Consider the following 14,763-nt stretch of genomic DNA (forward strand, 5'->3'; position numbering starts at 1 on the left):
CTGCCCTTGCCCCCAGATAAGCCCTGGATGCCTTCCTGGTGACGTCTGAGGAGGCAGTGCTGCAGGTGAGGTCTGAGCAGAGCAGGAGGGCAGAATCCCCTCCCTGTACCTCTTCAGGCACTGGGAGGCTGCTCTGAGGTCTGCCTGCAGCCTTCTCCTCCCCAGGCTGCTCAGTCCCAGCTCTCCCAGCCTGGCTCCACAGGGGAGGCTCTGCAGCCTCTGCTCATCTCTGTGGCCTCCTCTGGAGCCTCTCCAGCAGCTCCAGGTCCTTGTGCTGGGGGCCCCAGAGCTGGAGGCAGTGCTGCAGGTGGGGGCTGAGCAGAGCAGAGCAGAGGGGCAGAATCCCCTCCCTGTGCTGCTCTCTCCCTGCTCTGGCTGCAGCTCAGCACAGGGCTGGCTCTGGGCTGCCAGGGCCCAGTGCTGGCTCCTGGGCACTTTGGCACCACCTGACCCCCCCAAGGCCTTCTCCCCCAGGCTGCTCCTGAGCTACTCCTCCCCCAGCCTGGCTCTGTGCTTGGCACTGCCCTCAGCCAGCTGCAGGACCTTGCCCTTGGCCTGCTTGAGCTTCAGGAGGTTGCCTTGGGGCCAGCTCTGCAGCCTGCCCAGGGCCCCCTGGCTGGATCCTTCCCTCCAGAGTGTCAGCACCCAGCTTGCTCTCATCTCAGCCTTGCAGTGGAGCCTCAGTGCCACTGCCCCTCTCACTGGCAGAGCTGGCAGCCAGCACTGCTCCCAGGAGCCAGCCCAAGGCCACCACTGGTCCCTGCTCTGCGTTTGGGCACTGGGCTCTCGCCCCCAGCTGAGTGCAGGGCCCCAGCCAAGCCCTGCCCCAGCAGTGGCCACCCCTCAGCTCCTGGCTTCCCTCTTGGGTGGCCAGGATGCCCTGGGGGGCAGTGGCAAACCCTGGGCACCAGCCTGGGCAGATGCCAGCAGCTGCTCTTGCCTGGGCCTCTGCCTCCCTTCTCCTCAGCTCCTTGCTGGTGCTGCCTGCACAGAGCAGAGCTGCAGGGGGGCTGCAGGCACTCCCTGCCAGCCTGAGCTGCAGCACAACCTTTTTATTGGGCAGCTTCCCCCCCTCCCAGCTCCCAAACACATCTCCAAAGGGTGCCCCTGGCCCTGCACTCAGAGCCCAGGCAGCTGGCAGCAGCCTCCCACAGCTCCAGACAGGAGGCAGCAGGGGGGCAGAGGTTGGGGTTGGCTTCCTGCTGTGCCCAGAAGCTCTGCAGCTGTGGGCAGGGCTGGAGAGCTGGGGGGAGAGGGGAGGGAGAGCTGGGGGGAGAGGGGAGGGAGAGCTGGGGGGAGAGGGGAGGGAGAGCTGGGGGGAGGGGGGAGGGAGAGCTGGGGGGAGGGGGGAGGGAGAGCTGGGGGGAGAGGGGAGGGAGAGCTGGGGGGAGGGGGGAGGGAGAGCTGGGGGGAGAGGGGAGGGAGGCCTGGGGGGAGAGGGGAGGGAGAGCTGGGGGGAGAGGGGAGGGAGAGCTGGGGGGAGGGGGGAGGGAGAGCTGGGGGGAGGGGGGAGGGAGAGCTGGGGGGAGAGGGGAGGGAGAGCTGGGGGAGAGGGGAGGGAGGCCTGGGGGGAGAGGGGAGGGAGAGCTGGGGGGAGAGGGGAGGGAGAGCTGGGGGGAGGGGGGAGGGAGAGCTGGGGGGAGGGGGGAGGGAGAGCTGGGGGGAGAGGGGAGGGAGAGCTGGGGGAGAGGGAATGGAGAGCTGGGGGGAGAGGGAATGGAGAGCTGGGGGGGAGAGGGGAGGGAGAGCTGGGGGGAGAGGGGAGGGAGGCCTGGGGGGAGAGGGGAGGGAGGCCTGGGGGGAGAGGGGAGGGAGAGCTGGGGGAGAGGGGAGGGAGAGCTGGGGGAGAGGGGAGGGAGGCCTGGGGGGAGAGGGGAGGGAGAGCTGGGGGAGAGGGGAGGGAGGCCTGGGGGGAGAGGGGAGGGAGAGCTGGGGGGAGAGGGGATGGAGAGCTGGGGGGAGAGGGGAGGGAGAGCTGGGGGAGAGGGGAGGGAGGCCTGGGGGGAGAGGATGGAGGGAGAGCTGGGGGGAGAGGGGAGGGAGAGCTGGGGGGAGAGGGGAGGGAGGCCTGGGGGGAGAGGGGAGGGAGGCCTGGGGGGAGAGGGGAGGGAGGCCTGGGGGGAGAGGGGAGGGAGAGCTGGGGGGAGAGGGGAGGGAGAGCTGGGGGAGAGGGGAGGGAGGCCTGGGGGGAGAGGATGGAGGGAGAGCTGGGGGGAGAGGGGAGGGAGAGCTGGGGGGAGAGGGGAGGGAGGCCTGGGGGGAGAGGGGAGGGAGGCCTGGGGGGAGAGGATGGAGGGAGAGCTGGGGGGAGAGGGAATGGAGGCCTGGGGAGAGAGGATGGAGGGAGGCCTGGGGGGAGAGGGGAGGGAGGCCTGGGGGGAAAAGGGTTGCAAAGAAAGGGCTGCAGCAGCCCCCAGAGGCTCTCTGAGGTGTTCTCGCCCTGGCAGCGGCTCAGGCTGGGCACGGCAGCGGCTCAGGCTGGGCACGGCAGGGGCGCAGGCTGGGCACGGCAGGGGCGCAGGCTGGGCACGGCAGCGGCTCAGGCTGGGCACGGCAGCGGCTCAGGCTGGGCACGGCAGGGGCGCAGGCTGGGCACGGCAGGGGCGCAGGCTGGGCACGGCAGCGGCGCAGGCTGGGCACGGCAGGGGCGCAGGCTGGGCACGGCAGAGGCTCAGGCTGGGCACGGCAGCGGCGCAGGCTGGGCACGGCAGCGACTCAGGCTGGGCACGGCAGGGGCGCAGGCTGGGCACGGCAGGGGCGCAGGCTGGGCACGGCAGGGGCGCAGGCTGGGCACGGCAGAGGCTCAGGCTGGGCACGGCAGCGGCTCAGGCTGGGCACGGCAGAGGCGCAGGCTGGGCACGGCAGAGGCGCAGGCTGGGCACGGCAGCGGCTCAGGCTGGGCACGGCAGGGGCTCAGGCTGGGCACGGCAGCGGCTCAGGCTGGGCACGGCAGCGGCGCAGGCGGGGCCCGGCAGCGGCTCAGGCTGGGCACGGCAGCGGCGCAGGCTGGGCACGGCAGCGGCTCAGGCTGGGCACGGCAGCGGCGCAGGCTGGGCACGGCAGAGGCGCAGGCTGGGCACGGCAGAGGCTCAGGCTGGGCACGGCAGCGGCGCAGGCTGGGCACGGCAGAGGCTCAGGCTGGGCACGGCAGAGGCTCAGGCTGGGCACGGCAGCGGCGCAGGCTGGGCACGGCAGGGGTGCAGGCTGGGCACGGCAGCGGCGCAGGCTGGGCACGGCAGGGGCGCAGGCTGGGCACGGCAGCGACTCAGGCTGGGCACGGCAGCGGCGCAGGCTGGGCACGGCAGGGGCGCAGGCTGGGCACGGCAGCGGCTCAGGCTGGGCACGGCAGCGGCGCAGGCTGGGCACGGCAGCGGCTCAGGCTGGGCACGGCAGAGGCGCAGGCTGGGCACGGCAGAGGCTCAGACTGGGCACGGCAGAGGCGCAGGCTGGGCACGGCAGCGGCTCAGGCTGGGCACGGCAGCGGCGCAGGCTGGGCACGGCAGAGCCTCAGGCTGGGCACGGCAGAGGCTCAGGCTGGGCACGGCAGCGGCGCAGGCTGGGCACGGCAGGGGCGCAGGCTGGGCACGGCAGCGGCGCAGGCTGGGCACGGCAGGGGCGCAGGCTGGGCACGGCAGGGGCTCAGGCTGGGCACGGCAGGGGCGCAGGCTGGGCACGGCAGCGGCGCAGGCTGGGCACGGCAGGGGCTCAGGCTGGGCACGGCAGCGGCTCAGGCTGGGCACGGCAGCGGCGCAGGCTGGGCACGGCAGCGGCTCAGGCTGGGCACGGCAGAGGCGCAGGCTGGGCACGGCAGCGGCTCAGGCTGGGCACGGCAGGGGCTCAGGCTGGGCACGGCAGCGGCTCAGGCTGGGCACGGCAGCGGCGCAGGCTGGGCACGGCAGCGGCTCAGGCTGGGCACGGCAGCGGCGCAGGCTGGGCACGGCAGGGGCGCAGGCTGGGCACGGCAGAGGCGCAGGCTGGGCACGGCAGAGTCTCAGGCTGGGCACGGCAGGGGCTCAGGCTGGGCACGGCAGAGACTCAGGCTGGGCAGGGCAGCGGCGCAGGCTGGGCACGGCAGGGGCGCAGGCTGGGCACGGCAGGGGCGCAGGCTGGGCACGGCAGAGGCTCAGGCTGGGCACGGCAGAGGCTCAGGCTGGGCACGGCAGCGGCGCAGGCTGGGCACGGCAGGGGCGCAGGCTGGGCACGGCAGAGGCGCAGGCTGGGCACGGCAGAGACTCAGGCTGGGCACGGCAGGGGCTCAGGCTGGGCACGGCAGAGACTCAGGCTGGGCAGGGCAGCGGCGCAGGCTGGGCACGGCAGGGGCGCAGGCTGGGCACGGCAGGGGCGCAGGCTGGGCACGGCAGAGGCTCAGGCTGGGCACGGCAGAGGCTCAGGCTGGGCACGGCAGCGGCGCAGGCTGGGCACGGCAGGGGCGCAGGCTGGGCATGGCAGAGGCGCAGGCTGGGCATGGCAGCGGCTCAGCACCCCACCCCTGCTGCTCAGCACCCCCATCCCTGCTGCTCAGCACCCCCACCCCTGCTGCTCAGCACCCCATCCCTGCTGCTCAGCACCCTCATCCCTGCTGCTCAGCACCCCCACCCCTGCTGCTCAGCACCCCATCCCTGCTGCTCAGCACCCTCATCCCTGCTGCTCAGCACCCCATCCCTGCTGCTCAGCACCCCCATCCCTGCTGCTCAGCACCCTCATCCCTGCTGCTCAGCACCCCATCCCTGCTGCTCAGTACCCCCATCCCTGCTGCTCAGCACCCCCATCCCTGCCGCTCAGCACCCCCACCCCTGCTGCTCAGCACCCCACCCCTGCTGCTCAGCACCCCACCCCTGCTGCTCAGCACCCTCATCCCTGCTGCTCAGCACCCCACCCCTGCTGCTCAGCACCCCCACCCCTGCTGCTCAGCACCCCCACCCCTGCTGCTCAGCACCCCACCCCTGCTGCTCAGCACCCTCATCCCTGCTGCTCAGCACCCCCATCCCTGCCGCTCAGCACCCCCACCCCTGCCGCTCAGCACCCCCCCCCTGCTGCTCAGCACCCCACCCCTGCTGCTCAGCACCCCCACCCCTGCTGCTCAGCACCCCACCCCTGCTGCTCAGCACCCTCATCCCTGCTGCTCAGCACCCCACCCCTGCTGCTCAGCACCCCCACCCCTGCTGCTCAGCACCCCCACCCCTGCTGCTCATCTATCCCATCCCTGCTGCTCAGCACCCCCATCCCTGCTGCTCAGCACCCCCATCCCTGCTGCTCAGCACCCCATCCCTGCTGCTCAGCACCCCCACCCCTGCTGCTCAGCACCCCACCCCTGCTGCTCAGCACCCCCACCCCTGCTGCTCATCTATCCCACCCCTGCTGCTCAGCACCCCCATCCCTGCTGCTCAGCACCCCATCCCTGCTGCTCAGCACCCCCATCCCTGCTGCTCAGCACCCCACCCCTGCTGCTCATCTATCCCATCCCTGCTGCTCAGCACCCCCACCCCTGCTGCTCAGCACCCCCACCCCTGCTGCTCAGCACCCCCACCCCTGCTGCTCAGCACCCCATCCCTGCTGCTCATCTATCCCATCCCTGCTGCTCAGCACCCCCACCCCTGCTGCTCAGCACCCCATCCCTGCTGCTCAGCACCCCACCCCTGCTGCTCAGCATCCCATCCCTGCTGCTCAGCACCCCCATCCCTGCTGCTCAGCACCCCCATCCCTGCTGCTCAGCACCCCCAGGCCAGCTGCTCATCTATCCCATCCCTGCCGCTCATGCTCCTGCGGGCCGGCTGCAGGGGGCGCTGCGGGCCGGCTGCAGGGGGCGCTGCGGACCGGCTGCAGGGGGCGCTGCCGGCCGGCTGCAGGGGGCGCTGCCGGCCGGCTGCAGGGGGCGCTGCCGGCCGGCTGCAGGGGGCGCTGCGGGCAGGGCCGTGCCCGCAGAGCCCCAGGGCCTCGCTGCTGGCACAGCCCCTGGCACAGGCTGGGAAGCTGCTGCAGCTCTCTGTGTGCTGTGGCTCAAGGGCTCTGTGCTGGAGTGCAGCGAGCCAGGGGAGCTCACACAGCAGCTGGGGGCTGCAGGGAGCGCAGTGGAGTGGGGGCTGCAGAGGGGAGACCCTCCTGGGGGGCTGAGGGGAGGCCTTCCCGGGGGGCAGAGGGGATCCTGCCTGGGGGGGCTGAGGGGAACCCTTCCAGGGGGGGCTGAGGGGATCCTGCCTGGGGGGGCTGAAGGGATCCTGCCTGGGGGGGCTGAGGGGATAACCTCCTGGGGAGGCTGAGGGGATCCTGCCTGGGGGGCTGAGGGGAGCCCCTCCTGGGGGGCTGAGGAGATCCTGCCTGGGGGGCTGAGGGGAGCCCCTCCTGGGGGGCTGAGGGGAACCCTTCCAGGGGGGGCTGAGGGGATCCTGCCTGGGGGGGCTGAGGGGATAACCTCCTGGGGAGGCTGAGGGGATCCTGCCTGGGGGGCTGAGGGGAGCCCCTCCTGGGGGGCTGAGGAGATCCTGCCTGGGGGGGCTGAGGGGAACCCTTCCGGGGGGGGCTGAGGAGACCCTGCCTGGGGGGGCTGAGGAGATCCCCCCTGGGGGGGCTGAGGGGAACCCTTCCAGGGGGGGCTGAGGGGAGCCCCGCCTGGGGGGGCTGAGGGGATCCTGCCTGGGGTGGGGGGCAGGGTAAGCACTTTGCTGCAGGTAAAGCCCAAGGGGGGTTGGGCACTGCCTGTTGCTCAAGGTCCCTTCCAAGCCCCATTCAGGTCCTGGCTCTGTGCTGCTGCAGCCCCCCCAGCCCCCAGCTCCCCCCTCTGCTGCCCCTCTGCCCTCCCTGGCCAGGCTGCAGCCTGCTGGCACCGCGCGGGAAGCCCCCAGGGGGCAGAGCCTCCCCCCGGGCAGGAGCAGCTCAGATGCAGGCCAGGGCCTTGGCATTCCTGATGACATAGAAGCCATAGGAGAAGGCAGGGAGGGGCAGCAGGCTGCCAGCCCCCAGGGGGCGGCCGGGCAGCTCGGGCAGGGTTTGCTCCTCCGGCATCCGCAGCAGGCGGCCGTTCAGCTCCACGGACCTGGGCAGGGGGACAGGGGGGAGCTGAGGCAGGCAGCTGGGCTCCTGCTTGCAGCCCCCTCAGGGCATCTGCTCAGGGCTTAAGGCTGAGGGGGGGCAAGAAGAAGGGGCCAGGCTCATTGCCCTGGGACAGAGCCGAGGGGCAGCAAAGAGCAGCTGGAAGGCAGGGGAGAGATCAGCCACCCCCAGGGCAAGGCACATCCAAGCCTGGGAGGGGAGAGGCAGGAAAACAGCCCTCAGAGGGACTGGATGTAGCCAGGGCCCTCTGCCCTGCCCTGCTGAGACCACAGCTCCAGCACTGGGGCCAGCGCCAGGCTCCCCACTCCAGGAGGGACAGGGAGCTGCTGGAGGGAGGCTGTGAGGATGCTGAAGGGCCTGGAAGATGTCTGGAGAGGAAGGGCTGAGAGCCCTGGGGGTGGTTAGCCTGGAGAGGAGAAGGCTGAGAGGGAGCTGAGCAATGCCTCTCAAGAGCTGAGGGCTGGGGGGCAAGCAGCAGGGGCCAGGCTCTGCTCAGTGGTGCCCTGGGACAGGCCAAGGGGCAGTGGGCACAGACTGGGAGCCAGGAGGTTCCACCTCAGCAGGAGGAGAAACTGCTTTGGGGTGAGGCTGCTGGAGCCTGGAGCAGGCTGCCAGAGAGGCTGTGGAGCCTCCTGCTCTGGAGAGCTTCCAACCCCCCTGGGTGTGCTCTGGGTGCCCTGCCCTGGGTGCCCTGCCCTGGGTGCCCTGCTCTGGCAGGGGGCTGGGCTGGGTGATCTCCAACCTTCATAGCATCACAGAGCCACAGAGAGCTCTGTGCTGGAAGGGAGCTGCAGAGCCCCTGCAGGCCAAGCCCCTGCCCTCAGCAGGGACATCCTCCCCTGCAGCAGCTTGCCCAGAGCCCTCTCCAGCCTCCCCTGCAAGCTCTCCAGCCATGGGGCCACAACCACCTCCCTGGGCAACCTCTTGCAGGCTTCCAGCAGCCTCCTGGGGCACAACTTGTTCCTCACATCCAAGCTCCAGCTGCTCTGCTCTCATCTCAACCCATTGCCCCTGGGGCTGTCCCTGCAGCCCTTTGGCAGCAGTCCCTCTGCAGCCTGCTTGCAGCCCCTGCAGGGACTGGCAGCTGCTCTGGGCTCTGCCTGCAGCCTTCTCTTCTGCAGGCTCAACACCCCCAGCTCCCTCAGCCTGGCCCCAGGGCAGAGCTGCTCCAAGCCCCTCAGCATCTTGCTGGCCTCCTCTGGAGCCTCTCCCTCAGCTCCAGCTCCCTCCTGTGCTGAAGGCTCCAGAGCTGGCCCCAGCCCTGCAGGTGAGGTCTCCCCAGGGCAGAGCAGAGGGGCAGGATCCCTCTCTCCAGCTCTGGCCCCAGCCCTGCAGGTGAGGTCTCCCCAGGGCAGAGCAGAGGGGCAGGATCCCTCTCTCCAGCTCTGGCCACCCTGCTTTGGGTGCAGCCCAGGCTGCCCTTGGCCTCCTGTGCTGCCAGTGCCCAGTGCTGGCTGCTGCCCAGCTGCCCATGAAGGATCCAGCAGCAGCTGCAGGCCACCAAGGCAGAGGATGACCTCCAGAGGTAAACTGATCAGGACCAAAGCACAGCAACTAAGAGCAGTGCCTGCAGGCAGTGACATCCTCTGCAGCCTGCTTGCAGCCCCTGCAGGGCCTGGGAGCTGCTCTGAGCTCTCCCTGCAGCCTTCTCCTCTCCAGGCTGCACAGCCCCAGCTCCCTCAGCCTGGCCCCACAGGGGAGGTTCTCCATCCTCTGCTCATCCCTGGGGCCTCCTCAGGACCCTGACTGAACAGGTCTTAGACTTAGAAGCCTCCAGAAGCCTGAAGACCTCTTTCCCCCCTGGCTTTTAACACTGACCAAGGGGAGGGTTTAGAGGCCACCTCCATGTCCTCCCTAAGGGGCCAGGAGGAGCTGCTGCTCACCTGGACAGGAGGTTCTCTCTGCCATGGGGCAGCAGGAGGTACTGGTCCAGCTGCTTGCTCAGGAGGTGCTGTGGCAGCTGCAGCTGCTGGGTGGTGTTGTAGAGGTTCAAGGCAAACAGGGTCACATCCCCCTCTCTGTACCTGGGGCTGCAAGGCAAGGGAAGGTGCTGCTGGGGGTGCACAGAGAGTGCTTGCAGAGTCCTCCCTCTGCTTTGCTTGGCCTGGGGGTGGCCAAGGGGCTCAGTTCCTGGCTGGAGGCTTACTGCAGGCTGTTGGTGCAGTGGAGGTAGACTCGAAGCTTCCTCTCATCAGCTCCTGCCAGGCTGACCTTCAGCACCTTGGTGCCCACCAGCTTCTTGTAGAGCAGGGAGAGCCAATAGTCCTGGGGGGCACAAGAGCACAGCTCACAGCATCACAGAGCAGCAGAGGCTGGAAGGGACCCCTGGAGATCCTCCAGCCCAAGCCCCCTGCCAGGGCAGGGCACCCAGAACACATCCAGGGGGGATTGGAAGCTCTCCAGAGCAGGAGACTCCACAAGGCTGCTCTAAGGTCTCTCTGGAGAGCCTGGCCCCACAGGGGAGGTTCTGCAGCCCTCTGTGGCCTCCTCTGGAGCCTCTCCAGCAGCTCCAGGTCCTTCCTGTGCTGGGGGCCCCAGAGCTGGAGGCAATGCTGCAGGTGGGGGCTGAGCAGGGCAGAGCAGAGAGCCTGATCCTGGCACTCCCAGCCCTTGTGCAAAGCTCCTCCCCAGCTCTCCTGGAGCCCTTTAGGTCCTGGGGGTGGGAAAATCCATCCAGGTGGGGCTGGAAAGGCTCCAGAGCAGGAGCAGCCCTCTCTGGGCAGCCTGCTCCAGGCTCCAGCAGCCTCACAGCAAAGAAGTTTCTCCTCCTGCTCAGCTGAAACCTTCTCTGCTCCACTCTGTGTCCATTGCTCCTTGGGTGACTCCTGAGCACCACCCAACAGAGCTTGGCCTCCTCCCCTTGCCCCCCAGCCCTCAGCTCTTGAGAGGCATTGATCAGATCCCTCTCAGGCTGGGCACCCCCAGGGCTCTCAGCCTCTCTGCACAGGGGAGATGCTCAGGTCCCCGACTCCTCCTCCTGGCTCTCCCTTGGGCTCTCCCCAGCAGGTCTCTGTCTCTCTGCACCTGGGGAACCCCTCCAGGCAGGAGGCAGCCACAGCCTCCCTGGGCAGCCTGTGCCAGCGGCTCCCCAGCCTCACCCTCATCAATTCCTCCCTCCCCTCCAGTCCCAATCTCCCCTCTCCCAGCTGTGGCTGCCAGGACAGCTGAGAGTTTCCTGCAGGCTTGGGCCCTCTCCCTGCAGTCTCTCCCTCCCCTGCCCCTGCCCCCTGCCCAGAGCTGCCTCAGGGGATCTGATACCTACCGGCAGGGGCTGGAGGTTGGCATCCACCAGGTGGTAGGAGCCTGCTCCGAAGAACACCTGCCTGAGCACCACGTCGATGCCCTGCCTGGCTGCCAGCCCCAGCTTGTCCAGCCACCTGCCAGAGCAAAGGAGGGGATGAGGCTGAGCTCAGCTGCACCTCACTGGCCCTCTGCAGCCAGCTGAGGCAGAGCAGCACACAAGGAGCAGAAGCTTTGCTGCCCTGCTGCCTGCAGCCAGCTGAGGCAGAGCAGCACACAAGGAGCAGAAGCTTTGCTGCCCTGCTGCCTGCAGCCAGCTGAGGGACAGCAGCACACAAGGAGCAGAAGCTTTGCTGCCCAGCTGCCTGCAGCCAGCTGGGGGACAGCAGCACACAAGGAGCAGAACCTTTGCTGCCCTGCTGCCTGCAGCCAGCTGAGGGACAGCAGCACACAAGGAGCAGAAGCTTTGCTGCCCTGCTACCTGCAGCCAGCTGAGGGACAGCAGCACACAAGGAGCAGAAGCTTTGCTGCCCTGCTGCCTGCAGCCAGCTGAGGGACAGCAGCACACAAGGAGCAGAAGCTTTGCTGCCCAGCTGCCTGCAGCCAGCTGAGGGACAGCAGCACACAAGGAGCAGAAGCTTTGCTGCCCTGCTGCCTGCAGCCAGCTCAGGCAGAGCAGCACACAAGGAGCAGAAGCTTTGCTGCCCTGCTGCCTGCAGCCAGCTGGGGGACAGCAGCACACAAGGAGCAGAAGCTTTGCTGCCCTGCTACCTGCAGCCAGCTGAGGGACAGCAGCACACAAGGAGCAGAAGCTTTGCTGCCCTGCTGCCTGCAGCCAGCTCAGGCAGAGCAGCACACAAGGAGCAGAAGCTTTGCTGCCCTGCTGCCTGCAGCCAGCTGGGGGACAGCAGCACACAAGGAGGCAGAAGCTTTGCTGCCCTGCTGCCTGCAGCCAGCTCCGGCAGAGCAGCACACAAAGGAGCAGAAGCTTGCTGCCCTGCTGCCTGCAGCCAGCTGGGGGACAGCAGCACACAAGGAGCAGAAGCTTTGCTGCCCTGCTGCCTGCAGCCAGCTGAGGGACAGCAGCACACAAGGAGCAGAAGCTTTGCTGCCCTGCTGACTGCAGCCAGCTGAGGCAGAGCAGCACACAAGGAGCAGAAGCTTTGCTGCCCTGCTGCCTGCACCCAGCTGAGGGACAGCAGCACACAAGGAGCAGAAGCTTTGCTGCCCTGCTGCCTGCAGCCAGCTCAGGCAGAGCAGCACACAAGGAGCAGAAGCTTTGCTGCCCTGCTGCCTGCAGCCAGCTGAGGGACAGCAGCACACAAGGAGCAGAAGCTTTGCTGCCCAGCTGCCTGCAGCCAGCTGAGGGACAGCAGCACACAAGGAGCAGAAGCTTTGCTGCCCTGCTGCCTGCAGCCAGCTGAGGGACAGCAGCACACAAGGAGCAGAAGCTTTGCTGCCCTGCTGCCTGCAGCCAGCTGAGGGACCGCAGCACACAAGGAGCAGAAGCTTTGCTGCCCTGCTGCCTGCAGCCAGCTGGGGGACAGCAGCACACAAGGAGCAGAAGCTTTGCTGCCCTGCTGCCTGCAGCCAGCTCAGGCAGAGCAGCACACAAGGAGCAGGAAGCTTTGCTGCCCTGCTGCCTGCAGCCAGCTGAGGGACAGCAGCACACAGGAGCAGAAGCTTTGCTGCCCTGCTGCCTGCAGCCAAGCTGAGGGGAGAGCAGCACACAAGGAGCAGAAGCTTTGCTGCCCAGCTGCCTGCAGCCAGCTGAGGGACAGCAGCACACAAGGAGCAGAAGCTTTGCTGCCCTGCTGCCTGCAGCCAGCTCAGGCAGAGCAGCACACAAGGAGCAGAAGCTTTGCTGCCCAGCTGCCTGCAGCCAGCTGAGGGACAGCAGCAACAAGGAGCAGAAGCTTTGCTGCCCTGCTGCCTGCAGCCAGCTCAGGCAGAGCAGCACACAAGGAGCAGAAGCTTTTGCTGCCCTGCTGCCTGCAGCCAGCTGAGGGACAGCAGCACATAAGGAGCAGAAGCTTTGCTGCCCTGCTGCCTTGCAGCCAGCTGAGGGACAGCAGCACACAAGGAGCAGAAGCTTTGCTGCCCTGCTGCCTGCAGCCAGCTCAGGCAGAGCAGCACACAAGGAGCAGAAAGCTTTGCTGCCCTGCTGCCTGCAGCCAGCTGAGGGACAGCAGCACACAAGGAGCAGAAGCTTTGCTGCCCTGCTGCCTGCAGCCAGCTGAGGGACAGCAGCACACAAGGAGCAGAAGCTTTGCTGCCCAGCTGCCTGCCAGCCAGCTGAGGGACAGCAGCACACAAGGAGCAGAAGCTTTGCTGCCCTGCTGCCTGCAGCCAGCTGAGGGACAGCAGCACACAAGGAGCAGAAGCTTTGCTGCCCTGCTGCCTGCAGCCAGCTGAGGGACAGCAGCACACAAGGAGCAGAAGCTTTGCTGCCCTGCTGCCTGCAGCCAGCTGAGGCAGAGCAGCACACAAGGAGCAGAAGCTTTGCTGCCCTGCTGCCTGCAGCCAGCTCAGGCAGAGCAGCACACAAGGAGCAGAAGCTTTGCTGCCCTGCTGCCTGCAGCCAGCTGAGGGGACAGCAGCACACAAGGAGCAGAAGCTTTGCTGCCCAGCTGCCTGCAGCCCAGCTGAGGGACAGCAGCACACAAGGAGCAGAAGCTTTGCTGCCCTGCTGCCTGCAGCCAGCTGAGGGACAGCAGCACACAAGGAGCAGAAGCTTTGCTGCCCTGCTGCCTGCAGCCAGCTCAGGCAGAGCAGCACACAAGGAGCAGAAGCTTTGCTGCCCTGCTGCCTGCAGCCAGCTGAGGGACAGCAGCACACAAGGAGCAGAAGCTTTGCTGCCCTGCTGCCTGCAGCCAGCTGGGGGACAGCAGCACACAAGGAGCAGAAGCTTTGCTGCCCTGCTGCCTGCAGCCAGCTGGGGGACAGCAGCACACAAGGAGCAGAACCTTTGCTGCCCTGCTGCCTGCAGCCAGCTGGGGGACAGCAGCACACAAGGAGCAGAAGCTTTGCTGCCCAGCTGCCTGCAGCCAGCTGAGGCACAGCAGCACACAAGGAGCAGAAGCTTTGCTGCCCTGCTGCCTGCAGCCAGCTGAGGCAGAGCAGCACACAAGGAGCAGAAGCTTTGCTGCCCTGCTGCCTGCAGCCAGCTCAGCAGAGCAGCACACAAGGAGCAGAAGCTTTGCTGCCCAGCTGCCTGCAGCCAGCTCAGCAGAGCAGCACACAAGGAGCAGAAGCTTTGCTGCCCTGCTGCCTGCAGCCAGCTCAGGCAGAGCAGCACACAAGGAGCAGAAGCTTTGCTGCCCTGCTGCCTGCAGCCAGCTGGGGGACAGCAGCACACAAGGAGCAGAAGCTTTGCTGCCCTGCTGCCTGCAGCCAGCTCAGGCAGAGCAGCACACAAGGAGCAGAAGCTTTGCTGCCCAGCTGCCTGCAGCCAGCTGAGGGACAGCAGCACACAAGGAGCAGAAGCTTTGCTGCCCTGCTGCCTGCAGCCAGCTGAGGGACAGCAGCACACAAGGAGCAGAAGCTTTGCTGCCCTGCTGCCTGCAGCCAGCTGAGGGACAGCAGCACACAAGGAGCAGAAGCTTTGCTGCCCTGCTGCCTGCAGCCAGCTCAGGCAGAGCAGCACACAAGGAGCAGAAGCTTTGCTGCCCTGCTGCCTGCAGCCAGCTGAGGGACAGCAGCACACAAGGAGCAGAAGCTTTGCTGCCCAGCTGCCTGCAGCAGCTGAGGGACAAGCAGCACACAAGGAGCAGAAGCTTTGCTGCCCTGCTGCCTGCAGCCAGCTCAGGCAGAGCAGCACACAAGGAGCAGAAGCTTTGCTGCCCTGCTGCCTGCAGCCAGCTGAGGGACAGCAGCACACAAGGAGCAGAAGCTTTGCTGCCCAGCTGCCTGCAGCCAGCTGAGGGACAGCAGCACACAAGGAGCAGAAGCTTTGCTGCCCTGCTGCCTGCAGCCAGCTGAGGGACAGCAGCACACAAGGAGCAGAAGCTTTGCTGCCCTGCTGCCTGCAGCCAGCTCAGGCAGAGCCAGCACACAAGGAGCAGAAGCTTTGCTGCCCTGCTGCCTGCAGCCAGCTGAGGGACAGCAGCACACAAGGAGCAGAAGCTTTGCTGCCCTGCTGCCTGCAGCCAGCTGATGGACAGCAGCACACAAGGAGCAGAAGCTTTGCTGCCCTGCTGCCGCAGCCAGCTCAGGCAAGCAGCACACAATGAGCAGAAGCTTTGCTGCCCTGCTGCCTGCAGCCAGCTGAGGCAGAGCAGCACACACAGGAGCAGAAGCTTTGCTGCCCTGCTGCCTGCAGCCAGCTAGAGGGACAGCAGCACACAAGGAGCAGAAGCTTTGCTGCCCTGCTGCCTGCAGCCAAGCTGAGGGACAGCAGCACACAAGGAGCAGAAGCTTTGCTGCCCTGCTGCCTGCAGCCAGCTGAGGGACAGCAGCACACAAGGAGCAGAAGCT

At 67.6% G+C, this 14,763-nt stretch overlaps 1 protein-coding gene across 1 annotated transcript in view; it reads right to left on the reverse strand.

Moving 5' to 3' along the window:
- Window positions 1-6,870: 6,870 nt before the first annotated feature.
- The window catches only part of HPSE (heparanase), a 28,082-nt gene continuing 20,189 nt past the window's right edge, over window positions 6,871-14,763 (reverse strand). The window contains exons 10-13 of the mRNA XM_054172526.1: window positions 10,310-10,424; window positions 9,194-9,312; window positions 8,931-9,077; window positions 6,871-7,030 (exon numbers count right to left, since the gene is read on the reverse strand). Of these exons, the coding sequence (XP_054028501.1) occupies window positions 6,871-7,030; window positions 8,931-9,077; window positions 9,194-9,312; window positions 10,310-10,424 (541 nt within the window). The remainder of the gene's footprint in view (window positions 7,031-8,930; window positions 9,078-9,193; window positions 9,313-10,309; window positions 10,425-14,763) is intronic.

This window comes from Dryobates pubescens, chromosome 24 (assembly GCF_014839835.1).
Source record: "Dryobates pubescens isolate bDryPub1 chromosome 24, bDryPub1.pri, whole genome shotgun sequence".
In the NCBI taxonomy this organism is placed as follows: domain Eukaryota; kingdom Metazoa; phylum Chordata; class Aves; order Piciformes; family Picidae; genus Dryobates; species Dryobates pubescens.